The 27,719-nt window shown below is 40.6% G+C and overlaps 1 protein-coding gene across 2 annotated transcripts in view; it reads right to left on the bottom strand.

The window, feature by feature from the left end:
• The window catches only part of GALNT10 (polypeptide N-acetylgalactosaminyltransferase 10), an 87,364-nt gene that overhangs the window by 28,182 nt on the left and 31,463 nt on the right, over nucleotides 1–27,719 (bottom strand). For both annotated transcript variants that reach the window (XM_068698469.1, XM_068698470.1), the window contains exons 2-4: nucleotides 17,198–17,300; nucleotides 16,190–16,328; nucleotides 12,562–12,728 (exon numbers count right to left, since the gene is read on the bottom strand). In XM_068698469.1, coding sequence (XP_068554570.1) covers nucleotides 12,562–12,728; nucleotides 16,190–16,328; nucleotides 17,198–17,300 — 409 coding nt within the window. The remainder of the gene's footprint in view (nucleotides 1–12,561; nucleotides 12,729–16,189; nucleotides 16,329–17,197; nucleotides 17,301–27,719) is intronic.

The following is a 27,719-nucleotide window of genomic DNA, read 5'->3' as shown; positions in this document are numbered from 1 at the left end:
TTCTCCCTCCAGCTGTAGGGCACATGGCGCAAGAGAATTGAAGGACCTGCGGGATCTCCTTGCAGCCACACAGGGCTAGTTTTTCTTTCCCCCAGGTTATTTTGGCTACTCTCTAAGCACCAAAAGCAACTGTTTGCCCAGCCTTTGTTTACTGGTTATCCCAGCCTCCCACACACAGACACGCTCATTTAAGATTACAAACGAGCCCATTCATCTTTACTTAGATACTTGGGCCTAACGTGCTGTTTAACAATTTAAGAATGAATTATACTTCTTCCTGAATCTATCACAATGTGCAAGCCAGGCCTCCCTGAAATAGAAAGCTCTACATCATTGAAATTAACTTCTCCCCCTGTTTTGGTACAGATGAGTAATCCTTTTAAACAGCAAAATGTGCTGTTACGCAAACAGGCAGCACTTACACTAGTTTTAATTTTCCTTCAGTGTTTTCACCCTCTGATCAGTGAAGTTTCAGAGGATAATAAACTGATTTAATAAATTACTGTGAACACCAGTCCCTATAATAGCAACTGATTAAGCTGATCACAGCCTTCCAAGCAGAATCTTCTTACAAAGGAAGAAGAAAAGGCCTGGGAAGGGAGAATATCAATAGCTGTTGCTTCCCTGATTATAATTCTGTGGTAGATTGTCTAAAAATGACATTTAGCTTTGCAGACCTGTGCTCTGCCAGCTCTCTGTCCTGCTTAACTGGCAGTAGGGACAGGGCCCAGTTTCCACAGCACACCCTGCATCAGTGTTGGGTCTCAGCCCTGGGGAAGCTGAACTACCCCACTTGCTAATATATATGATATACAGAGACAATAAATTAAGTTTCTGGAAATCTTTGAGTCAAACTGGCTTTGTTCTCTTTCTAGATGTTCACTGACAGAAATGTTAACTGTATGTTCAATAAAACGCACAAAAGTAGAAGACCTAAGAAATAAGGCAGACTGCAAGTTGCTGGGGGCAAAGGCCACATGTGCAAACCTGTGCTGTATGCTTTCAGAAGCCCAAGATGTTTAGACTTCAGCTGTCTTACACGTATCAATAATTTCCTGAATTTGCAAAGGGAACTTTCTCATAGCTTCCTCCACCCTAGAGCTGACATCCAAACCCTGCTCAGCTATGTTTCCAGGAGATAATGGGAGTGAACAGAGATAAAGGATTAACCATGAAATGAGAAAATTCACTTACTGGCATAACATATAAATACACCTAGACCCCAGGGGAAGTTTAGTACAGGCTGCATTTCCCAAGGAGGGAAATACATAAGGAATGATTATCTTAGCTATGGCATAACCTTTTATTCTTTCAGGAAAGTTTAATTTGTAAAGGAGTCCACTCCAACTGTTTCTTCCTGAGGGAATCCAGAAAAAAAAAATCATTTACTCATCCTTCCTTCATGCTGTAAGGTTTAAACACCTTTTGTTTGTTAAGAGCATCAGTTCTTACATCTTCCATACTGACTCCCTGGTTCATCTACAATATTAGTTTCTCTTTCTGCGCCAGTCTTTCCTAGGATGAAACAGTCATTCTCATTAGTTTACTCTTCTCCCTTCCAATTTCATTAAATATGTATCAAGATTAAAGCACCCACTTTGTTTTTTTCCTCCTCTGTTGACTGTATTTGATCTAAAGAGGTGATTTTGTGACTCAGTTATTTCCCTGTTAATTGCTTTTGATACCAGAGAATATTTTGTTGGCATAGTACATAGCTACAGTTTTTCAGCTACATAGCCTTCGCAGCAGCTGAAACAGAAGCAAACTCCTTGCAGCACACTTAATATTCAGCACAAGTTAGATGTAGCCATGGTGACTAGCAGGAAGGGCATTACTGTCCCAAATACTGCCTTTAAAGTGGGGAATCTGTGCCCTCATCTTAAGGCCAAATCAGTGTTTTTGATTATCTAGCTGCTTAACCATGGGGATGTCTGTACTCCGGCTCAATGCTAATATACTTTCACTAAATTGAAAAATACTGCATGGGCAGATGAAAACACTGAAAATTGTTAAGACAAGCCATTGCACCAATGGCATCACCACTGACAGCAATCAGAGGCTCATGTATGCACCACACACTGGTTCAGGATCCTGAAAGTTTATGCTTCATTTTCCCTACTGGAATTAAAAATCACAAGACCAGATTGATCTTTAACTGCATTTAATCTACATTATCAATTGCTTTTTGAGCACTACAGAGACAAGTGAGGGTGTAAAAGTGTTTCAGAAGTTTACTCACAGGACATAACCAACTCAACACAATTCCTCTGCAATCAGCAGGCTTCAAAACAGAACAAATGCACAGGGAATGAATGAGTCAGAGGAAGCTGCTGTGCTAGAGGGATGAGCTGCTTCTACTTCTGGTTAGTGTATCAGTATACTTGCACTGCAGATAGTGATGTATTAGGTAAGATATCATGACTAAAACCTATGACTGAGACCAAACAACCCCCAAATTGCCATCAATTGGTGAGATGCAGGCAGATAAAGCGTTAAGACATTTCATGCTGAAACATTTTGGAACATATCAAAGCTGGGAGATTAAAGCCTTAAAAGTTACTGATTTTTGCTGGGGAAAAGAAAAAAAAAAAAAAGCAACCACAAACAAGCCAGTCCACAGAGGTTAGGCTTTACGTGAATACTGCTGATAAACGCAAAGAGAATTTCTTGGCCTGAAAGTATTTGGTTTGTGCAAAACAACAACAAAGGATTCCAGAAAGTGCAAGAATTAACAGAAAAATCTATTCTGGACTTTTCTGTTAGAGAATATGCCATTAGGTCCAAGATGACCCATTTGAAAGTTGCTTTGATTTGGTAGGAACGCAACCCTTTGGAGTCCAAAAGCTTTGATCTCAAGTGTCTAAGGTGAGGAAGAATAATTATGAAGGCTAAAATTAATAGCACAGACCTACAAAAATTTTGCTTTGGGGTTGCAGCCAAACAGAGTATTAGAAAACTGACAATCCATCATTCTTACAATGATACTCATATATTAGCAACCATGAATGATGAAACATTTGCATTATAGTAAGTTAGAACAAAAAATGAAATATTTGTCAAACAAGAAGTTACCAATACAGCTGCAGGAAAAAAAAAAAAAAAGACTTATAGTAACAAACTCTGTAAAATAAACTTCCTAAATGCCAAACTTAACACTTCGCTCATTTCTTCCAGACCTCTTTGCCATCAGTTCCCAATGCTCTTGTTTATTTTATTGGCAAGAGATGCAACTATTAAAGTAAGTTGCTGACATCTGCCAGAAAGGTCAGTAAATCTATTAACTCCCGAAGCACAAATCCAGGACTGTTCACAGCTGTGCTGATACCACAACTAAAACATCTAACGGAAAACAATATTGTTCTCACCTCACACATTCATTTTAGCTCGATTACACAGAGGAGAGGGTAGTGCTGATACCTGAAGGTGTGCTGCTTTGACATCTTCAGCCTTGGCTTCCACTGTCCAACACAGCAAACTACCATTTTCCACCGGAGATGTCACACACTTAGCTTATTGCTAACAGGCAACATCAGTTTTCATGATATTTATGAATAGATGCTATCTTGAAAGAATGAGTGTCCCACTTCTTTATTGAGAAAATATCACTGCAATTAAATCTGTGCAGAAAATGTTTTAGATTATCACTTGTATTTCTAAATTGCATTATCTTTCAATTTTCTCAAACTGAAGAAGTGTTCACCTGTATCAAAGACTCTATGTTAGAACAGCTACTTGGTCAATACCACTGAAAACTTTCACTTAAATAGCAGAAAGTGTGATTACCAATAGCAGACATCACATACGAACTCTAGCAAAGGGTGTTCAAATCACATTTCTAATTAGCTTCTATGGAGAAGCAGCTGTAAAGCATTAAAATGCTGATTTGCACTGCAGCTGACAGGTATCTAGATATTTTTGACTTTTAGTAGATGAGGACACATACTTCAAGGTGAGGAGAAGAAAATTAAATCTGTTTTCCTGCAGCTTGCACTAATAGCTAGCTACATGCATTGGGTATCATAATAGCAAGCGATGCAGTTAGATTTATTTAATGAGCTGTAATGGAAAGCCTGCTCCTCAATTATTTTCTCTAAACTTTAGTTTGCCAGACATCCTTCACTACAAAATAATTAGCTCAGAAAGAGGTCAGAGTAAACTGGACCCTTTTAATCTACCTCATCTCCTTTCCAGAAGGATCCTTCAGCAGTAGCAACTGATCTTAAAGTAATAAATACAAGAAGATGAAAAGTAAAGCAGCGAGTTAATTTAGGCTGTCACAAAAAAAAGCTCAAGTAAACAACTAAAATGGGCTCTCAGGTCCTTTAAAACACTAGAGAATATACTTTTAATACTCTCCAGACATTGCTTAATGAACAATGCAGTTTTTAGATATCCCTTTATGAAGGTACACTCAGGTACAGAAACAGTGTTTGAAGACATTAAAAAATGAATACTCAAAAAGGAAAAAATTAGAAAATTGAATCCCAGCCACATTTCGCTGTGCATCCAAAGCAAATTTTATCACTCGCTTGTCTGAAATATCTCACATCCACAAGACATGGCCGGAGGTAGAGAACAAATTACTTGTTTTCATTAACTGAAATTGGACAACTGCACCCGGCTTTATGCTCCTCTCTCCTTGGTGCTCACTATAGAATAGAATATTGCGTAGTCCACAAATTCACTACAACAATACAAACTCTCTGCTGTAATCCCTAATCCACACAGGAGTTTTGGTAGTGAACATCACATCTAGACTGTAGGTCACAACCATGTAAGTGACTTTGGAGCCTGAATCGTATTTCACTTGTAATTTCATGCCACTACTTGAGTGAGTGATATTCACCAAAGTCAAGTCATCATGGAAAAATTGCAAAGGTACTGGCTTCCATCAGAAGCATTTTAACATTGGAAGTCTTAGACCTTGATTGCAGTCTGAATTACTTAACTCCTTACACTGTGACTTCATGCACCTGGTAGCATTAAACCACAAGGCAGAGGACCATGTTGAAACCAGACATCATCCAGAAGCTGAATTTTAATGAAATACAAATATCAGAGTATGTTTTGTGATAATTTTATTCTAATGAGAGTGAAAAGTATGTTTTTCTCAGACTTGCAAATGTGTACGCCTAGCAGGACCAACCTGCTGCCACTTACCCAAGGGGAGATGTCACTGATAGTTATTTCAAAGCTGTTATGAAAATCTAAATAAACCTGAGATGATTTTCAATGAATGTTAAGGGCAAAAAGAACCACCTCTTCATCCTGTAACTTAATTTACAAAAATAATCCTTTTATAAGTTGTTCGAGACAGTTTTCACGGCTTCTAAACCAGAATTTGAAAGAAACATTTAAGAAAAGGTTGTAGAAAAACAGTTGCCTAAGAAAAGCTTGTTGTTCCCTCCCTCCCCCCAAATACTTCAAGGTTAAAAGCTTTAAAATAATCATATTCAAAATTCAGTACGAAAAACTGTCACCACTTTGTCCTAAGCACAGTCACTCTATTCAGAGATGTACTAACCAGATGCACTTTAGTGCATTTAAGAAGAAAAAAATGACTTTTACAGTGCTTGTGCCTAAAGATGAAAAGATAATCTCTTTAGCTGCATAAATCCTTTACTGTTCCATTTAAAGATCAAAACGAATTCAGGTTTTAAACCCTTTTCTATTTTAGATACTAAGAGCATGATTTCTTTCAATTAAAGCCTGGCAGATGTGGTTAATGGAACAGAGTTGTATTTGCTACATACCTGATGCTGCACCAAATTACACATTAATCATCCCTTGCCTTTTCTTTTCAATACGCTGTGCTTTGTGGCATGCCCTTCAGACCAAATTATGCTACATGTGGTTAAGCCAAGTAGCCTTACCCACATTTGTTTTTCCATTCAGATTATCCCATATGGTTACCTTCCGAATTACTTGTACTGCAATATAAATATTAAAAAGTCATGGGGACTTATCTTTAAAAGGGAAGAAGGGGATTTGGCTGCAGCTACCTTTGACACTAACTGAAGAGATAAGCTCCAAGACTCCCACCAGGAAACTTTCAAACAAGCTACAGAATGGTGGAGACAGCACAAACAGGGAAAAGTGACCAACCCTACAGGATGCGAGGATGAATGAAATGGAAAAAAAGTTGGTCAAAGGCAATTTTATCAGAGGTGAAGACAGGTGACATTACTCAGGGAAAACATTTCTTGGACTCCTTTATTAAAAGGTCTAAAAGACTACTGCTGTCTTTCAAAGATGAGCGGTGGCTGTAGGTTGCATTCTAGGCTCACAACACTTAGGTATCTTCCAACCATAAAACAGCTGCTCTAAGTCTTATTGCACAAAGTCCTGCTGAAAAAAACAGCTAAGCAAAGAGCCTGTAAAAACAGCAAAAGACATTAAAAATGAATGAACAAAAACATTTTCAGAACTGCTACATTTTCACAAAATACAGCTCAGGGGAACAGAGTATTGGTGGAAGAAAGACAAAAGTTTTAACCTGGAACCACCCTAATGATCCCCCAAGGAAAAATAAAATCCCATGCACCCTGCTTATAACATTTTTCTCCTCAAAATCAAATATATTTGAGTGTGCATGCCACATTCTGAAAGGCCTTTTTTTTTTTTTTTTTTTTTATCTCTGAGCCAGAAGGTTGATTTTGCAATTGCATTGTCATATTGTATTAAATATATTAAATTCATTCAAAATTGTTACTGCCTTTCAGTCACAGGTGTGGATTTTGACCAGCTACTGTAAAAAGGACGTTAAGTCTTTATGTATTGCCTCTGTACATACATACCACGCCGTGAGGCTGACAGCCCAGCTGAGCTAACACTTCCAGAACAACCCTGATGCTCCGAGACTGCAGCATTTTCAGTGCTGCCACGTTCAGCTTCAGCACTGTATCACCACAGTGCTTTGCACGTAACATATGCTTCAGAGATGACTGATGCTGCGGTTCTCATTCTTCAACAAGGGACAACACTTGTACTAAAACACTGTCATTTACACAAAAGGAGTCTTAAAACTGAGTACGAACAGGCTGTCAGGCAATATGCAAATAACCGAATGGTAAAACGTGATGCGTATGAAATTTAAGCACTTAGCCACAGTCACTGATTTCTGTCAAGCTAGACCATAGAATACGAAATACCTACCCAAAGTACTTCTGAACCGCCTGTGTGAAGGTTTTCTTCTGCACGTAGCTAACCCCAAGTACATGGCAAGATGTTTCTTTCAAATGACATTCAACAATAGGTATAGCCTTCTAGTACAAGGTTTACAATGCCTTGAATAATTTAAAATTTTCAATTACTGCTAAGGGTGAAAAGGTAAAAATATGACTTTTTAATTTAAAGGAAGGTCAGAAAATACATGATATCAGTTTGTTCCAGATAATCATACTAACACAAACAATTTCTTCAATTTTTTTGAGCTATGTCTTGCCTAGACTGTTGCCTTTTGGTGACTTAGCAAGGCAACTAGGGCATTGGAGCATACAATGTGCTTGTGCAGCCCATTTTATTAGGTCTACTCTTCCAGTACATTTGGATTCCCTCATTTTGGAGTTTTTCTTACCTATATAAAGCTTTCAATGCCGCCTCTCGTAACATCCTTATGGACAAACCAATTGAAATATTTGCTAGGTAAGTGGACAGTGGATTGAAAGCTGGCTGAGCTTTCAGGCCCTAAGGGTTGTAATCAGCAGCTAGGGGGCTGGACAGTCACTAGTAACGTACCCTAGGGGTTGATATCAGGGCTAATACCATTGAACATCTTTATCCGAGACCTTGATGATGGAACTCTGCCCTGTTCTTTTAACTCAAGGCTGAACATTGATGTAGCAAGGGACAAGGGCAGCTTTACGCTTGCTCATGCAAGCTACAAGAATTAGATGGAGACCAGCAATCCATTTTGCACAAGACACACTTGAGATGAACAGCTTGACTTCTCCCAACCACAGATTCAGATTGTTCGCCTAGAAACAGAAGCAGCCCCCGAAGCGCCACAAACTGCCTGTCTGCTATTCACTGCCTGCTGGCAATAATAAAACACCAGAGTCGATACGAAAACCTGCAGTGTTACAGACTGACCTGCATTTCAACTTCTCTTCCCCTCCTCATTTCTATGATATAATGGAACTCGCTTACCGCTCAACAGCATTGTAATTAAATAATCAAAAAGCAAACAAGTTTCACATCTGACAGTCCCCAGGAGAAAATTGATATACATGAAAAAAGCATTTTAGTTTACTTAGGGCCATTCTGGTAACAACAAGCTCTGAGGGATATAATTAGTACCCTGCAAGTCAGCATATGAAAAGGCTTAATTTAACTGAGATCAGAAGTAAAGAATAGCCATATAAATGAAAAGCGAAGCCACAAATCCACGGAGGACTGCCACAACTAAGCATTTTTATGATCAGGAATTCTGAAGTTATAATTTACATGTATAGCATTCTGATTTCTGCTTATCCAGAGGGTGTTATTTTGGACCACCATGATATAGCTGAGAGTCGTTAGCATGGGTCTTCAGCAGTTCTCCCTGGGATGCAGGAAAAGACAATGCCAGGCAGCTCATTTTTACTCTCCAAAAATAGCTACTGAATTGGTTTCTCCCTCTAATATAACCTATACTCTTCTGCATATTAAAGCCTTCCTATTGCTTTTAAATACTCATGGTCAGAAAAAGAGAATCCTTGTATCACCAAACATCCCCACAAACTTTGGGGGGAAAAAAGCATAAGTTATCATAGCAGCCTTATAGCAGGAGGGAACACTGGAAAGCAGCTTCATTTCATTGGAACATGCTGGAAAGCAGCTTCTTTTAAACCAAACTAGGTTATGAAGACTGTCTAACAAGGGTATCCCCACAGATAAAGAAAGCCCAGTGTTAGCAAAGGCAGCTGTTGGAGGCAACAGCATGCCCTGCAGCTCAGGCAAACTGGACGCTACTGCTGCACGGCATTAGACCGGTCCCACAGACAGCTGGGCTTTCCCAGAGCAATGTGGTTGATATGGAATCCAGCACTAACTTTGAAATAGGGCTTGATTTTGATCATTTGCTTTATATTCCAGACATCCAATAAAATTCCAGACAGCAAATTGTTCCAGCACATTCAGATTTTTCACATACAAAGCAAAGGAAACATTTCAAAAGCATGACTTGTAAAGCTTTTGCTCCTTGCTGTTACGATTTGTTGTCATCGGGACAGCCTTTTTTGGCTGAAAAATGTTTATTGTTAAAGGTCACAGAATTGTGTCTCAAACAAATTAAGAAATAAATGGCTGTTGACACTTCCAGAAGATGATTCATCTGTCCAAGAGCTCCAATAATGAAAGCAACCCAGCTGCCTCTCAGGTATGCTGGGGAGCACAGCAGCCGCCAGCTAACCCAGAAATCTGTCTTCACTCTCCTGTCACTTTGTTAGCTGACTTCTCAACTCTCTTCATAACCACAGCAAGAATTTCTTACTCTCAAGCTTGAAAACAGATGAAAAACTTAGGAAAGTCAGAAAACCACTGATGTGTGCAGCATACTTACTATGTGATGTGTCTCCACATACTTACTGGTGTCTCCATACTCACTATTTCTATTATTAAGCCCTCTTTATGTGAAGTAGAGATTCTCTGTGTATGAGAATTGACCAGGGAGACAAAAAAGGCTGATGGATTGACACTAATTACCACCTACAGAAACTAGTGCAATAGCAGAACAATAGAGCAACACTAACAAGAGAACCCCAAGGGCAGCTGGGCAAATTCCAGTGCCTTTAACCCTAAACGCAGGCAGGTCAGTTCACAAGACCTGCTAGCAAGAGGGATACAGCCTCCTTGCTGGGGATAGCCCAGTTTCTGAAGGTTAGTCTATTTTAATGAGCTATTAAGGTGCTAGAGGTCTGTTTAGACAACCCTCAAGTGAAAGGCCACCAGGAGGCACAGCAGAGTGTATCTGATATTTTATCTTGTCTGGGTAATCTCTCGATAAAAAAAATAACAGGGTTTTATTGAGCGATTATTCTTCTCATCTTTTGCTATTCACAGGAGTTTACGATGACTGTTTACTGATCTCTTTGGGAAAGAAGCTGACATTTACTGTTCTTACTCTGCTTCTCTAATCTCAAACAGGCCCTCCAGCTATCACCATGTTCAGTAATGGTTCTATAATTTCAGAAGAAAGATTGTTACAAATCTGTGGGACTAGTGTTTAAAACAGAAGCATAGCATTCCACTTGGCAGACAACACAGAAGACTAATCATTTATGATTTTCAAAGAAAATCTCTCCTCACTATTAACTGCTCACCAGTTCTGTGGAACAGAGGTGGTGATGGTCATCAGCTCAGGACAGGAGATAAATAACCAGAGCAGTGATCAAAGAGCCCATATCCAAGAATGTAGACTTCTCAAGTGTACATATGAAGTAAAAGTTTCCCTCCTTCACACAACTCAGTTTGAGGTGTTACATGATCAGTTTTCAGGTCTTGGGTTAAAGCAAGACTTTTTTTTTTTTTACATGCAACAAATTAGAACCAGAAATTTCTAGCCAACAGTGTTTTGAGTCAAGATTATGTATTTAGGACTTAGTGCTCCTGCCTCCTGAAGACTAAGGATCTATTTAAGCTCCAGGAGGCATGTGGAAGCCAGCTCCAGCGTGGTTAGGGAAGAACACTGACTGCTGGAGGAGAAGCAGCCAGCGGGAAACGCCACAGTGCAGACACAGAACTGACAGCAGGGAAGGAAATATGCTTCATCCTAACCAGTAATTGTCTCAACACGCATAGATCAACTGAGCTAGCAGGAAAACATTGGTTTCAAAAAAAGGTTTTCATTAGCACACTGTGCCTGTGTCTCGTTCTCTTCCCTTGACAATTCAGCTCCCTGTCCAACACCAGCAGTCTTCTGTGTCCATCTGTAAATGGTTGCTGCACGCAAATTGATCTCAGCTACTTCCTGCAACCTTAGTATGGAAGGTGGATGACTGACTAGAAGAGCTTGCATCTTGTCAGATGCACGTGGAACAGAGCAAGAGGGACAGAAGGCATGTGCATGGACTGAGGAGGAGCAGAGATGGGAGAGCCACAGAAGTGCTGTCACCTGGTCAGAAGGACACATCTAGAGAACAAGGAAAACAGATCCATGGAAGACCAGATCTCATTACTTCTACTTCTCCCATAAGAAACTCGTTTGTACAATCCAGCTGTGGTTACTGCATGTCTAATTTGCTTCTAGACTGCGTAGCAATAAGGAGACCTTGTTGGGAGGGTATTTTATCTCCCAGCTTAGTCTGAAAATCCTCTAAAGAAATACTTCATATAACTGATTGATTTGTTCCAACCAGCATGCCTTGCTTGCAAACTAATTAGAGACATACCTTAGAACAAATACCGTAGCTACTGGGTAGTGCTTATTTTAAAGTCAATAAAGGTCAGAACACTAAATACTCACAAGCTCATTTTAGGAGTTTCCTATGTGCCAGAATTTTGAAGATGCCTCCTTTAGTATCCATACAGAGAGCTTTATCCTCAGTTGTATAATCTCAGTGGCAGGACTCAAACTCTGCAGCTCGTAAAAAAGCTAAATAATCTTAGTAATTTTAATGGAGAAAACAGTTGCTAGATCTGACCAAAATCCCTTAAAGTCACTGTACCCTCTTCAACACTGGAGAGCCAGCTATTTCACAGGGCTTTCAAATTCCACCTGATCTCATTAACTCTGTAATGTCTACAGGACAGACTTTCATTCCTCCGTCACTTGAGTGCCTTTTTCACCATAGCAACAGTAAAAACTACACGTTTTACCTCAAGATATAAATTAAATTCTATCTTAATTTAAATCACACAGTGTGTAAATAGTTCAGAGAAAAAGATCTCATCTTTCTGCTACAGAACACGTACATTCAGCAGCTACACATATACATTGCTGCAACAACTAAAAATGGTTCCTCCATCTATGGTGATGTCTTATGACAGCAGTTTTTTGTCTTCAAATGTAACGCTTAAACCCAATCCCAAATGATTGCTCTTTGCTCGAGACCCCTCTCCCTATTTTGCACCACAGTGTAAGTCAGCAAGGGAAAGCAGTCAAAGCTTTGGATGCTGCAGATTTACTTTCCAGGGGCACAGCACTCAGGAGAAAAGCCAAATCATTGCAAGTCCAAGGTAGAAACCTTTCTATCAAGGTTTCTTTTCTGTATCTAGAAGAAAATATGAGATGGAGGAGTGAGCTATTTCCCTCCCCCTCCTCCCCCTTTTTTTATTTTTTTTTTGAATTCTGAATGCCAAACACCTAATCCTGCTCAGCTGGCTCCCTCTTTGTGGTGTCCAAAACACAGGACAGTCTATGCCATCAGTAGCTAAATATCACAAACTGAATATGGAACATAATTTTTGCTAGACTTTTGGCCTTTAAAACATCCTGGAATAAGATTTACCTGAACTCTGTTGCTGGCCAGAAAGAAGTTCTTTAGTCACCTTCCTTATACACCTGCTTGCAGGTTCATCGATCTCTTAGGTAGATAAGCAGAGATAAAGATAGGATAAAATGTTACATGTGTATTATCATACCTCTGTCACTGAAGTCATCCACCAGCACTATCTCTGCTATCAGCTCGGGAGGGGAGCGGTTCAGGACGCTGTGCACTGTGCGGAGGAGAGAGGACCATCCTTCGTTGTGGAATGGTATGATCACACTGGTGTTCGGAAGCTTCTCCAGGTATAGTTTATTCTTGCAGCTAGACGTAGAAGAATAAGGTCAAAGGTGGTGCCAAGAAACTCCAGCACTTACATATTAATTGCCGTTAAGCAACTCAGTTCATCCAATTTATGCAACTGCCTGAAAAAAACTTACTCAAGACAACACTGACCTGGTCTAGCCTCCCTTGTTTTGAACACAAAGCACAGGAGAACTGGAATGAGGCTGGAAACTCAGGTTTGCAAAGTCACCATATGGACCCCTCGAATTTGTGGGCATTCCCCCATGCCATTAGTCTCCCTTAAGCTTGAAATGGGGGTAATGCTCCCTCATCTTGCAGGTGTGTTTTCAAGATAGCCTCACGAAGAACATTCAGACTACAGCAGTGAGTGCAGTGTTTATTTTCCTACAGGTGCAGCCCTGGGAGTGGAGTTTGAACTTTTTTAAACAGGTAAGATCCAAGGCCACACAAAGCGCAGCTGCAGTTAAAATTACCTAACAGCTGTTCACTAGCAGGTAAATCTATTACTTTCCTGGAACCCCAGTCCAGTTGAAAACAGACAGAGTTAAGTACATGAGCACAGATTTTTGGAACATATTAATGACAGAGCTAGCAGGGTGGGCTGTCTTCTTTCCACTGTCACAGGAGGGAGGCCATCCTCCACTCACTGCCCTGCCACAACACTGTGCTTATCACACAGCACGCACAAGAGCTCATTTGCAGAGTAGGATTTTAGCACATGCACAGCAGAGTGCATGCACACAGGTAGTTCTCTCCCTGCTCTCAGAAGGGCAGATGGGAACAAAATAGCTCTGGCACTGGCATTTTTTTCCTGGTGCCTTTCCCAGGGAATGGAGAAGGATACACCTATGTGATACAAGCCCAATAAATCTGTGGTTACAGGAAGTGACTGTGGTGCCTGCGTGAAAAGACAGTGGCTTATTCTGGGTCTAATGAATTGTCTTGGGGTACTGCCAAGAGTTTGCAGGCTATGGCTGCTTTCATCCAGTCCTTGGCATTGCAATCAACCTTCTTCTGAGGTAGCTGCTAGCTGTAATTCTGTAACAGGATGAAACGAGATTCCCCAAATCTCTTCTAACCCTTCTTAAACTGCAATTCTCATCTTCTGACTTGAACAAGTAGAAACTTTAGCTATTAAGTTTAACCATTAAACACGGAAAGAAACAGTTTCCCTCCAGCTATCACATCCGCAAATTGCTTTACAAGACCTGTAAAATTAATATTAAAAAAAAACCACAGAGACACTTAAAAGAACTATTAACTGGGGAAGACATGACTGCTGGAACAAAGGGCTGTATCATCTGGATGCACAAGGTAGATCCAGCATGCTCCCTTCCCCAGGGCCCTGCAGTTTCCACATTTACAAGCAGAGGTGAGGCACTTGTTCACACACATCCACACAGAACACCTCAGAAGTGAGCTGGTTCAGTGTCAGTTCAGTGTCAGCATGAGTGTTAGAAATCCACGGGATTTCCAGACCCTGACAGGCGATGCAAGCCAGCTGGCAGCTCTGCCCAGGCAGGGGAACGTCGGCCAGAGCTTGTGGAGATAACAGGGCTCTCCCCTCTCCTGGGGCTGCAGAGCTGCACAGCAGCTCCAGCACCTCACTGCTGCGAACAGTGGCTGCTTCTGTCCCTCCCCAGGCCAGCTGTTGGGAAGAACCTCAACCATGGTCCCAAAGCATAGTAGAAAGGCAGGGCAGATCTCTCTTTTTCACCAGTTCACCTTGTGCTTACACTGCCTTCTACCTCTGGGCATACTTCCAAACCTCCGAATTCCCATACTCTTACCAAAGATAAAAGGCTAGGTAAAACAAGTGCTTTAAAGCACAGCTTGCTTCTTTCTGTAGTGCTCTTTATGGGCTTTACCTCAGCCAAACTTCATTATAAATTGCCCCCATCCAGCTCCCAAATAACATGAAACATAGCACCTCAAGTGTATCTTTTCTTTTAATGGGCAGGGAATGCACAACAGACCTTTCCAGTTGTGAATTCCTTTACTGAAGATCTCCATTAAATGCAGCCCCATTCCCTGCCCACCTAATCCTTGCAACCATTATATACATGCTGTTTATCCTCATCTTGAGACCTCCGCAATTATAACTCACTACTTTGGGGGAAAGGATGTGTCAAACGTCAAGCAAAACCAGCTGCAGCAGGATCATTAATCCCAGCTTAAGGTGTTGGTGACTTAGACACTTCACTTATTAATTTTAACTGGGGACTAGAGTCAGAAGTTTCATGTTTTTAAAAAGTTTAAATTGCAGAATTAGCAATGAGGAATCAGCAACTTTGCGAAGCACTGGGGAATATAAGGTGATATATTAACACCTCAGGTGAGGAAATACTTGTATTGTCTAAAGCTTAAATTCTTGAAGCCCACAGCAGCCCCAAAAGGAAACTATTTAAGTTAGCAATCTCAAACTATTTCCTAGAATTTCAGTATTAGCTGACCAAACATCTTTAGTTACCTGAACAACCTCTATACTTAAACATTTCAGCTGCATGCCAAAAGCATTTATAGAGCTATACTCACTACGCTGGTTTATGGGTATACATTGAGAAAGGATGTCAAGACAGAGTATATGGTTAGGTGGCTGTGACAGCTAAAGAAGCACTCTCAAATGCCCAAATTATAAAAACCAATTTCTGCAAATTATACCTCATGCATAAAGTAAATGCTGGATTCAGATTCACTAAGTTGTGATAAAAATGGCTTTACACAAAACAAGCTTTCACTCAAATGTCTAACAAGGCTTTCAAATTAAAATCTGCAGTTGAAAAACCTCTCAGCTTAGTATCAACAAGAGTTAAACAGGTGAATCAAAATCCAAAATTAAATTGGAACTAGTCTCTACTTAAAAGCCCTGGAAAGGATTTTATGAGGAAGATGTTATTGCTGACAAAACTCTTCTTCACACATAGAGTGGAGCTACCCAAGTCTTGTTCTGCTCCTAAAAATTTCATGGTCATTTCCAGCTACACGCATACCTAAGAACCGAACAGTGTTTAGCGACGAAGTTACTACCCAACTGTGCTTAGTGCACTTGTGAAGCAAGTCAGACGTTTACACCAGCTTGTACTATAGAGAGAAACAGCTCTGTCTTGTTAGCTGCTAAAAGTTGTTGGCTATGTCTGTGGGCTCAGGAACTGAACTGCCTACTTCCTTCATCTCTTGCAACATGCGACTCCTCCCGTTTAAGTTCGCGATTCCTTTTGTGCAGGGCTGCAAGTTTTAAGTAATTTTAACTATTTTGGAATTGAAAGTTATTTTTTTCCTGGTTCGTCTCCTGCATTTCCCATTGCAGTTATTACACACTGTCCTTTATGAATAAGACAGCAGTGCCAACAGGAACTCAGCTGTGAAAGGCTTGTATTTGACAAAGATACAAAAGACCATAATAAAGAGCACAGTCCTGCAGATGTGGTAATTTAGAGCTTGTAAACTTTCACTTGTTGAAAAGCAAACTATGTACTCACTTTGGATGTCTGATGTCTGGAAGGGAACGATTCAGAGAAATTTTATCACTCACAAAGATATTAAAGCCATTTTCCCTGTATGCCTGGTCCACCCGCTCTGCATCAGTCATTGGGTAAGGTTTTCCCTGTTCTCCATTTCCTACGGACAGAAAGTAAACATGCATCATTACTACTAATTGGTGCTTAACTGGCCAGAAACTAACCCATATATCAAAAGGACGGCAGTTACCTTACAGCCCTTTCAAAAACCCCTTCATTAGTTCTGTGCTGTATGTCATACTTAGCACTAGGTCAACCATATCAGCCTAACAATTTTATTTGATACGAGATTTTGCTACAAACTACTCAGCTGTGCAAATCCTACAAGTTAGTCTTCCTTCTAACATCAGAAACAGATGAAGGAGCTATGGCAATGCTGGGGAGGATCTATAGAGTATTTTTTTTTTGTTTCACAGCAGGAAGAATACATATGGTTTAAATACCTCGATGTTGCTTTTTTCAGCACAGATGGATATGTATATTTAACAACCTGAGTTCTGGTACAGAGGAGGAAGAGCCCTTGCAGACACACTAGTGTAAAGCTGTGATGCTCAAAATGGAGCCTTCTATATAATGCAAGACAAAATCCAGAACAATGGAATAAAAATTGAATGAATGTTATGATTAACAACATTTTTCTTACACCTCTTTTCTTTCTGGATCCCTTACCACTTTTGGGAAAGGCCTAGTGTTTTGTGTTTTTTTTTTTTTTTAGTAAGCTTCTAAAAATCAATACTGTACCTATCCTAAAAATACCAGAATGTTATCAACATCCTTTGATCTCATAATGGTTATTTTAGAGTTGGTGGAGGCAGCTTTAACTGGGATTACCATGCAATAACTGTTGCATCATGCCAACAGTATCTTGACCCTCAAGTTCAACAATACATTCTGTGCTCAGACTACTAAATAGAATCAAACTGATGTACAGACTGTATTAGAACATGCACAGTAATCTTACGTACATACCCACACGCTCTGAGTCCCTCCTTATGGCTTCTTTGTTATGCCAGTCCTTTTTCCTTTGTCCATCACCAAAGTAAGGGTCTCTCTTTTGCCTCACGTATGACGCCTTTTAAACAAAAGATTGGATATATAGAAAAAAAGAAAAAAACAACAAAAAAAGCTTGTGAAACATTTTTGATAGCCTCCTACTTCCTGTAAGAGAAGACAATACATCTTCCTCAAGGTCAGACTCTCACAAGCAAGCAGTTTTTAACCCCAAAAGGGATGAGGAAGAAAGCAAGTTTTGCTTGCCTCAAAACAGTACTTTATCTATAGCTAAGTGATTTTTTCCAAGTGCAACATCATGTATGCAGACCAGTATTCTTAATCAGAGAACCTATTAAAAGCTCCCATTTTCATTTTGAAAACATCTAATACATCTTACTTCCTATTTAATTAACAATAAAGCTTTAATGGGTGACCTATTGCAGGATCATTATTAATGAGCACACTACTATACCTGAATAAAATAAAAATAAGATTTAAAAGGTCATTTATTAAGACTCTTGCTGCTCAACTTAAAAGCAAGTTTCACATGAGGCATAAGCCTGCACCGAATGCAATTAGAGCTGCTCTTTTCATGATGTTTTTTCTGAAATTCAAAAGCAATGAGTGCTTTGGGAACAAGTTAGCAAATGAAAGATGGGGTGAATTCTGGTTCAAAGAGACTATGGTGTGTGGAAATAAAACCGCAATACATCTCTAGAAACACTGACATCCCCAGAAAACAAGGGAGATACATATGTATATATATTTTAAATAGGCTTTAGGATCAAGAAGAGAACATCTCTAAGAATGAGAATTTTTCTTTTTAATGCCTCCAACTTGCAGAGCAAGCTCCACAGAATACAAATTTCTATAAAGAAAAAAAGCTAAAGCAGGGAAGTGCTCAGAGGGCGAGAGGCTTCAAGTCTCACTCTAATGGGTCAATCAAACTAAACCACCACCAATAAAAAGCAACAGCTGGCATAGTAACCTTGCATGGTTACCAGATATCTCTGGCATTAAAAGCACAGATGCCATTTGCTTTAATAAACTACAAACTCGTTATTTTCATGCCTAGATTTGTCTTGCACAAGTAGGGCATCTGGGCATTTTACTTGCTGTTTCACTCCCTTCTGTCTGCTGAAGCACATCTCACTGCAGTCTGGCAGACAAGCTCTGCTGAGCCTTGCCGTGAAGGTTTTGCAGGTTTATCCCCATCAGAGCAACCCTTTTTTACAGTCAGTAGGAAAGGCACACTGCTAGTGTTTTCTCCACTCCAGCTCAGCACCCTCAGTGCATCAAAGTTGGACTTAAGCTAAGATGTCCAAGTGAAGCAGGGAAGCTGAAGGTGCATACCCTGTTTGCCTGGTTTTGGGTGCTAACCCTTAGCAAAGGAACTGCACAAACATCACAAGTTGTGCTGGCTGTATTACCAGGCCAGAGGGTAATAAACGAGTGGTCCACAAGAAAGAGAGCTCAACCCGATTACGAGCTGCCCTATGAACTATTAGAACTTGCTTGGGATTTTCTTTTCCATGCAAGAGATTTAAAATCATTCTAGATCCTTTCAAATCAAGGATCACAGAGTGATTTACACTCAGCTGCTTGACTTATCTGGCAAGACATTTTACAGACCTGGCAGAAGTTGAGTTTCATCCAAGAAACCAGACACTCGGTTACACATATCAACGAGTATCAGTATCAGAGCATTTCCCTCCCTGCAATTCAGATGTACTTTCTCTGCAGGAACGCTGATGGGCACTCGAAATGGACAAGGAGTCACGCAGCTACTTCTCAGCGTGAAGAACTATTACTGAACTTCCACCTCTGTCACCTGGAGCTAACAAGGGTATTCTCTGAAAAATATTCGTGACACAAAGATGGAGGGAAAGGAATTTCTCAGGGCTTCACGGGGAGAGTGAGACCACACTATGCGATAGGAATAACAGTGGTGAAAAACAGAGCTGCCAGTAAAGGCTGGTTATCAGGAAAGGGCAGTTATATCCAGAAGAAGTGACCACTTCAAAGAAAAAGCCCGGTGGAGTTGTATTTAGATGGTATATCCGATTTCTTTCATCCTGCCCATCATTATTCATCTTCATCATCTGTTCCTTTATTTTCCACCTGATGAAGTTACCTGAATCAAAACTGATAGCTCATTTTACATTAATAATCACTGCTCCTTTAGCCTATTAATTCTACTCTTCTAAATCTTTATTTCCGTTCAAATGCTGAAATGTGTGGTGTACCTTCCCAAATTCCAATCTGCACCTATTAGGGCACAAAATTAAGATTGTCAGCAGCAATCTAACATCTTCAATTCACCTGTTGGCATTTGCTAAGGGAAACAGGCTTTATAAGAGGCACTCTTATAGGGAACAGGCCTCACCTATTCCCAAATCACAGGTACTAGGGCAGTGCAGCTCCAGAGCAGCAGAGCTGTGGTGAAGAAGCACAATGTCCCTTTTCCCCTTCTGGATGGGTTTCTGACCATCAGTGAACTTAGATATAAATATCAAACTAAATTGGATAACTGTCCCATTAAACACCACTGTTCTTACGCAGATTTCTAGACATATCACCTGTTGATATGAAAAGTATGTTTAAGTGTGAAAACGAACACGTGCACCAGGAACCAAACATGAAAGAAAAAAGTTTCAGTAGTAGTGCAAACTGAACACAGTGGACAGCAGCACGCCTGGGGGAAAAGAGTAAGCATAAAGCTTGTCCTCTGGTCAGTCTGAAGCTGGTGTCAACAACACAATCAGAGCATCTTGAAATCCAGGGGGTTCATGCCCAGACCAGCCATAAAGCTGTCTGTTCCCCAGGTCTCCCCATCAACCCCACTAAATATTCCACAGTGCATGCTACCGTTTCTTTGAGATTTGTGCCTCTGTTTTACAAGATCTCCTCTTTGCCAGGCCTGTTCAAGGGCCCCTCTCCTCCCCAGGATGCTCCTGTGCCAGCAGGAGCCCTGGAAGGCCTCACACACCACACACCTTCCCTGCCAGCAGCCTTTTGCCAACCTCCCTCGCATTCGGCATGTGCAGAAGTGTCATACTGGGCACGGGAATAGCTGGCCAGTTTGAGAACTCAGTATTTTAAAGTCTTTTGTCTGCTCTTTATAGCTCTCTGGACTGGATGAGCAGTACAAGGAGAATGGCTTACAACGCCACTGCCTGTTCCACCATTTGCTGTGATCCAACACTTGTAAAACCTGCTACCTGCAGTTACTCTGGAAATCCCTCCCACCACAAGGCATTATAAGGCTGTTTAGGGGCTAGATCTAACCAGAAATATAGAGTGCAGCTCAGAGCCTTGTAACGCCACTGTGCCACCCTATGCCAGATGTCCAAATCTCTACGAACTGACCAGGGGACATCAGGCACAATGAAGAAAATTGAAAAAAAAAACAACAACAAAACAACAACAACAAAAAACATCTGCAAAAAGACATCCAAGTTAACAAGAAGCTAGGAAGAATGTTTCACATCCCACCTCTCCCTGGGACTTCAGCAGCTTGAGCCCGAATTGCAGAAGCATCTCGCTCCCTTCGACTTCTAGCCTGTAAATGTCCCTTAGGAAAAGCATCCCAGGGGGATTGCTCTATCTGAAATACACTAAGAAGGAAAGGTGGATCTTGAGCTCCTGCACACAACAGCTCAGGAGATGGGAGACCAGCTCAAATTATACCTCAAAGGACTCAGACCAACATCTGCATGAAGCCTACAGAAAGCACCTTAACTCTCCCGAGGACAAGGAGCAATCTGAAAGCCATTAAAAAGCAGTTTCAGCCTCCATGCTCGGGGTGAACATCTTCAAGTACTGGGCTGGAGCTGACCTTGTGCTTCTGTTTTCAATATGAGATACTATGAATAGAGAAATAAATTTTCTGCACAGCTTCAAGCCATTGTTCATAGAGGTCAGCAATGTGCATGTAAATACCTGCAGAGCAAGCAAACAAACCTGACACGACAGCATGCCATCCTCCAATTCCATTAAAAAGAAGAAATCACAGAGACTGCCACTGCATTATGTGGAGTCCAAATGAGGCATACGGACAGCAGGAAGTCTAGTAGAGACATCACGTCTTGCTCTCAAATTTATGCGTAAAAATCTTTGAATTTGGCTAAGCTAAGCTGGGTCAAAGCCACACATCAAGAGAAAGACTTCAGGAATTTGCAAGCTTCACATTATGGATGAGGGGAAAACGACAGAGCACAGACATCAGCCATTCAGACCCTTCCAAACTACAGCACTGGGCTTTGGAGAGACAGAATATGAGTTATTTATCCTTAAGTCTTGTACAGAGCCTTTTCGTAAGCTCTCACTCCTGGAGACTCGAAAGGCCTGACTTTTCTGTACGTTAGGACTGGAGAAGGAAAAAGAGGTCTGCACAGCATGACTCATCTGTTCCTCTGCCTTCCCTTCTTACAACATTACTGCCCTGTACAAACGAAGCCAGACAAAAGATTCACACAAGATAAACATGGTGTTAATCTCCTTTGGATCAACATACCTTTCTAGAAGCACCTTTTCAATCTTTAAGGCTAGACGTAGCTGCAGATGGCCATGACAGACATGCTGCATTGTGGAGCTGTTTTAGCCTTGGGCAGATAAGTCACACGAGTCAATACAATTCAGAAATGCTCCACTAAATTTAATTCAACTTGGGTAAGTGTTAAGAGTTTAAAATATTTCTCTTAACGGTATCACTTGCAAGCAAACTTACAACACTTACATTGCTTTCACAGGTCACTATTAAAGCATCGTATCTGAAAAGCCTGCTGTGAGTCACTGACAAGTTCTGTCAACAATGTCTGAACATTAATTTTAAAGTGACTTTCAGTGCTAGAAAACGAACGTCAGTGTCTTTGCTTCAGTGAACTTGCCAGCACCCACGATCAGCGTAGCCCTGCAGGGAAGGTGCAGTCGCAGCAGTCTGGTAGCAGAGCATTTTGTGCTAGAAATCACACTTTGAAAACCAACTTAAGCAGACTACTGAAAAAAAGTCAATGCAAGTGATAAACATTTACCTTCCCCCCCAAACGCAATTTTTATGCTCATGTCATCACTATTAGCGGAGCAGTGTGTAAAGGTACAGGCAGCATGCCACCACTGTCACAGGGAATATGTGCATATACGCCCAGTCTCCCTCATTGTCAAAATAAGCAGGTTCCTGACATTGACATTATTTTGGAAGCTTTCTTTCTTTTTTTTTTTTATAAAAATTTTATGTCTGAGCTCTAGAAATCCAGACAGCACACATGGACCAGAATGTTACTTTTTTTAGTGGTTTTCTTCAAGGATGCTGCATGGGATTTGACTCATTTATGCAAATTAAATAACTTGATGATACTCCTTCAACAGAAGCTCTAGACGGATATCTAAGCAGTCTGCAAAACACAGAAAGTTTTCTAGGACTGACTTTTGCCTTCACTATTAAACAAGCATCTCATTTGTGGGGAGCTAAGTCTTACCTGGAATACTGCATTTCATGTAAATTTTCACTTTCATCCTTTTTCCCCATGAATTCTAATTGCATAGTTGAAGGCCTAACATTTTTGTCTAAAACCCACAAGCACAACCCCCTCCTTATCTGTATTTTAACTGTGAAATACAGAATCACAGAATCATCTAGGTTTGAAGAGACCTCCAAGATCACCTCGTTCAACCTCTGACCTAACACTAACAAGTCCTCCATTAAACCATATCACTAAGCTCTTCATCTAAACGTCTTTTAAAGACCTGCAGGGATGGTGACTCCACCACTTCCCTGGGCCATTCCAATGCCTGACAACCCTTTCAGTAAAGAAGTTCTTCCTAATATCCAACCTAAACCTCCCCTGGCACAACTTCAGCCAATTCTAATGGCCATTGTTTGAACATTGAAGTTATCTGCTCCGCACAGTTAGGGTAAATTGGCATTAAGGCTCTGGATTTCTGTCCCTGTAAAACAGGTCAGCAAACAGAAGTACCAGGCTATAGACTTTGTAGTTCTGTTTTTCTCTACCTTAGCTTCTCATTTTGCAAAAATCTGTCCATTTTTTGAAATGGTCAGTTGTAAACAGCAAAACAAAGGGGAGATTTCAAAGCCCAAAAGGTTTATTGCAATCATCTAGTCAAGTTATGTAAGTGCACGGGCCATTGAATTTTATCCATTAACTCCTAGAGCAAGCCCATAACTTCTGTTTCAGCTCAAGCACATTAACTTTTCCTTAAAAACTGGAAGCTGTTTACCACTAAGTGATTACTTCTCCAGCAATACCTTAAACTAATCTCCTGCCTGCTTCAATTTTTTTTTTTTTAAAGTAAAAATGAATTGAAGTAGAAAGGCATATTAAACAATATATTGAAAATGGATTTAGACAGATTGCTGCAAATAAGCCCCTTCTGTTGTCTACCATGCTGTTACTTAACATGCCACCAAAGGAATCGATCAGCATTTAAACACCAAACACAAAAATGGAATTTTAATCTTTTCTGTAATCACTATTTAGTGTGCCTGGCTCCAGCCAGAATACAAGAAGAGTGGATGGAGATGTAAGCCAAGAGCTTTATATACAAGAAGAAAAAAGATTTGTTCAAGTGCATACAGCTAATCATAATGCTGTATGGATTTCAAACCCTGTTCAAACATTTACTCTGTTGAGTTTTCCTTTAATTTTTTTTTGTAAACCAAGTAGCTATAATGAGACCCAAGGAACTATGATCTTCAGATGTTATTAAAAGAATGGCAGATTCACCCTAGGTCTCTCCATTTATCCTAGCAACTCAGCAAGTATATCTTGCATTTATACCTTACAAAATGCTGAAGATGACAAAACGATCCAGAAAAACAACAGAAATGGAGAGCAAATAGAAAGCATTCCTTTATTTATTACAGGAAGTTTTAGCCTGAGGCAGATGTAGGTAATGTATCTGTGTGCTAACTTGAGCTAGGTCAAAAATATTGAGCAGAAATTCACTGCAAGAGTTCAGTTTTGATTATAACTCCATTAGCACTCCAGGCAGCCACTAGATATTTTAAACCAGCAATTGACAGCACACACACACACAAAAAAAGGCAGGATTTCCTCCTCTGTTGTTAATAGAAATTGAGCTTTGAAAGGCCAGAAGGAAGAGCATTTCACTTCCCAGACAGCTGTGACTAAACTACACGAGGAAAGCTGGGGACATGGTTCAGAGGTTCCTCTCTTTGCTGCTGACACCACCAGCCAAAAAATTCTCTGCAGCACTCCGAACATTTGACAGAGCTAAGACACTATCATTTCAAAATCTAGTCACTGGCACAAGCTGCAGTGCTGGCAAGTTGCAATTAATAAGGGCAGAGCGTGCAGACTGCTCCATCATTCCAGAGGACACAGTGCAAGACTCAAGAGCACGCACTTTGTGTGCAGCCTGTCATGAGCCGTGCCCCAGCAAAGCAGAAATAAGAAACTTGTAACCTCACCAGCATGCAGCACCAGCTTTGCTCCAGTCTTCCAAATCCTGGAAGACAAACAGCTTTGGGAGGAAGGAAAGCCTACATTTTAATTATTGTGGGACCATCGACACTAAATGGTGGTAACCTTCTCGTAAATGAAGTTTTATTGCACCATGGGGAATTTTTATTTTATTTTTTATAATGAAATGTGTTAGATTATTAGCATGCGTTGAACAAATATGTACAGCACCCATGCAGTGCAAACAGCCTCCACCCCTGGTACTAGTGTGAAAATAGCTGAGATTTTCAGATCTAAAAAATAAATAAATAAAAATCTGCAATGTCAGTTGGAGGCACTCTTCCTGGGCCTGGAAGCTGAGCATAACCTAAGTCAGTCACAGCTCCTCATTTACTGGAACGGGAGATAGCGTACTAGTAGAAAAAGGAAGCTGCTAAAAGCTTGTCCTGCACCCTACCCAAGTGTTTTCAAAAGGTTAGTTTTTGAAGCTATTTCAGTCCATCAAAAATTTAAAAGCTACATTAATATAATCCATATCTACGGCATTTCAGGAACTGTTAAAAGGCAAGGCAGAACTAAATGGCAGCACATCATGCGGAAAGATTAAGTGCTTTCAAAGACAAAAAAGTCAAGTACATCTTCACAGCTATGTTGTGACTCAGATCCAAGCAACAAGTTTGAATCAGATCTAGAGGTTCCCTGCAGAATGCCAAGATCCTACAATTTGGCCATCGTGCTCTTCTCTCCCACCAGAAACACCACGAAAATCGAAATCCATATGTTCGGATTTGTGCTGTTCTTTGAGACAGTCACACTTCAGGGGATGGAGATAACTTGCCTGGCTCCTCCAGGAATTAAAGGCAGAACTGCTGCCCGTACTCCTGAGCAGTTCTTAGCCTGTGTCAGTTAATTAAACCACAGCTGAACCCGAACCAGCTGAAGAAATCAGTGCTCCAGGACAGAGCAGAGCCTTTTCTGCAGAATACCTGGGGACAGTCAGTTTGCAGAGCTATTAAAGAAATAATTTTGGGATTCTTTTAAGAGGCCGTGCATGCTGTAACTTGGTGGACAAGACGGCCTACTGCTTAAGCATTACCCAATTTTAGCTGACACAATACTTTTTAATGCAGAAAGCTTTTTGGATCAAGTGCTAGGGCAGTACTTTGTTGAACCAAAACTTTCCCCCTTTTAAATTCCTTTGTTTAAGTTTTATTTGACCTCAATTGCTGAAAAGCCCTTACCACAAAGAAATGTTTATCTGCAAAAACATCCTGGTTTATCAGCTGATTAAAATCTAAAGACATCAGCTGAGGACAGTGATCTGACATCCAGCTTAGTCATCTCTCTCTACCAAATACTTTACACTTTGTTCTTCACTTACCTTTAGAAATAATATTATGGTTTTGCAGTGTTTGCTGTTCTAAACCTAGTGTTTGATTAATTCAATCCGAGCCTCCAAAATGCACAATGCCATCTCAAAGTCAGTGCAAACAGTGACTTCTTCCCCAGGTTTTAGAGCATACCTGATAGCACAGCACAGTTTCAGGCTCAAGATTTCTTTCAGCTGCCAAAAACCCGGCTGAAACATTTTTAGACTTCGGAACAGGACTCATAGGTGTTGTGGGCAAATTAAAGCACTCGTCTTTTCCATTCACTTAAATGTTTAAAGCCCTTGATATCAACATAAATGCTGGATTTCCCACATAGTAGCATGTCTAAGGGTTCTGCTCAAAGTCATGGAGCAAGCTCCTGCGGGCATTTAGTTGCATCAGAAACCTCCTCATTTTCCCCCTCAAGCGACAGGCACAGGTTCAGTGACCTTGCTTTAATGTACAGCAACATGCTCTAAGTTTCCCAAACAAGAGTTTGCTCCCTGGGCTATCCTCGTGTTGAGATTGGGAACACGTTAGTCACACTGCCCGAGGTACTTCTACCACGATGTGCTTTGACAGCGAATATGGAAGGTATGAGGACTTACCTAAGTCATCTCCCAACCGCCATTCAAAACAAGATTAAAGCTTTCCCATCTCTCTTCTCCTTCCCTTTCTGCTGTACACGCTTTCTGGAATCTCTGACTTACAGACTATGCTGCATAAGCAGAAACACTTGACTAATCTGCATTATGCTTTAAGAAAAACGCTGGATGTAAAACCTGTTAATTCCATCATCTCCATGAATTCCCTGTACTCAAACTATAAACGCCCGATCAGATTAGAGGAACATCAGGCCAGTCAAAGATTGCTCAGATGGACACAACTTCCAAGGATTTCGAAAATTAGCAGAGAACCACACTATACATGTATATCATACCAGCAGAAATTCAGAAATCTCATGGCTGATACCACGAAGAACATAGTGTACCATCCTCAGAATCAATACTACACAGGTGAGATTTACAGTACGCAGACAGCAAATACAAACTTACACGTACGCTAGGTACTGCAAGTAGTTGGACCTGGTAAGTACATGACTGCAAATTTTACTTTGTGCGGTTTACAAAAAAATACATTTGTGACTGGAAAGGTGGAAGAGCTACCATTATTTTTGCAAATAGCATTCAATTTCGTGAAACGGAATGGACAGACCTTGGGAAATCCTAGTGTAACTGCTGAGAAAATTGAGACGGCTGCTAAAGGTCCAACAAACTGAAGTGAGAACAGGACAAAAATCTATCCATTTTGACAAATCTATCCATCAGAGAAATCTGTCTAGATGTCCAGAGAGAGGTCTAAGTATTTTCCTTCAGACTGATAAACCAAGATGAAACCATGCTGCACAGATCTCAATTTTGAGACTTTCCAATGTGCAAACTATGCTACTAGGATGCCTCGCATTTTGTGATAAAGACAGCCACTAGTAAGACAAGAGACTGTATTATAAACATGTTTTCTTAGTAGGAGGAACTAGGCAGTTTGAAAGCTTGCTGACAGTGATAGTTTAAAAAAAAAAAAAAAAAAAAAAAAAAAAACACTCACAAAACAGAAGTGATCTGGATTTTACGTGGAAAAATAGACAGAGCATTGCTGCTTCCCTAGCAAGCAGGGTATGAAGCTTAG

This window comes from Anas acuta, chromosome 14 (assembly GCF_963932015.1).
Source record: "Anas acuta chromosome 14, bAnaAcu1.1, whole genome shotgun sequence".
NCBI classification, from domain to species: domain Eukaryota; kingdom Metazoa; phylum Chordata; class Aves; order Anseriformes; family Anatidae; genus Anas; species Anas acuta.
Note: the sequence above shows the minus strand (reverse complement) of the source record. Positions and strands in the feature narration are given on the sequence as shown.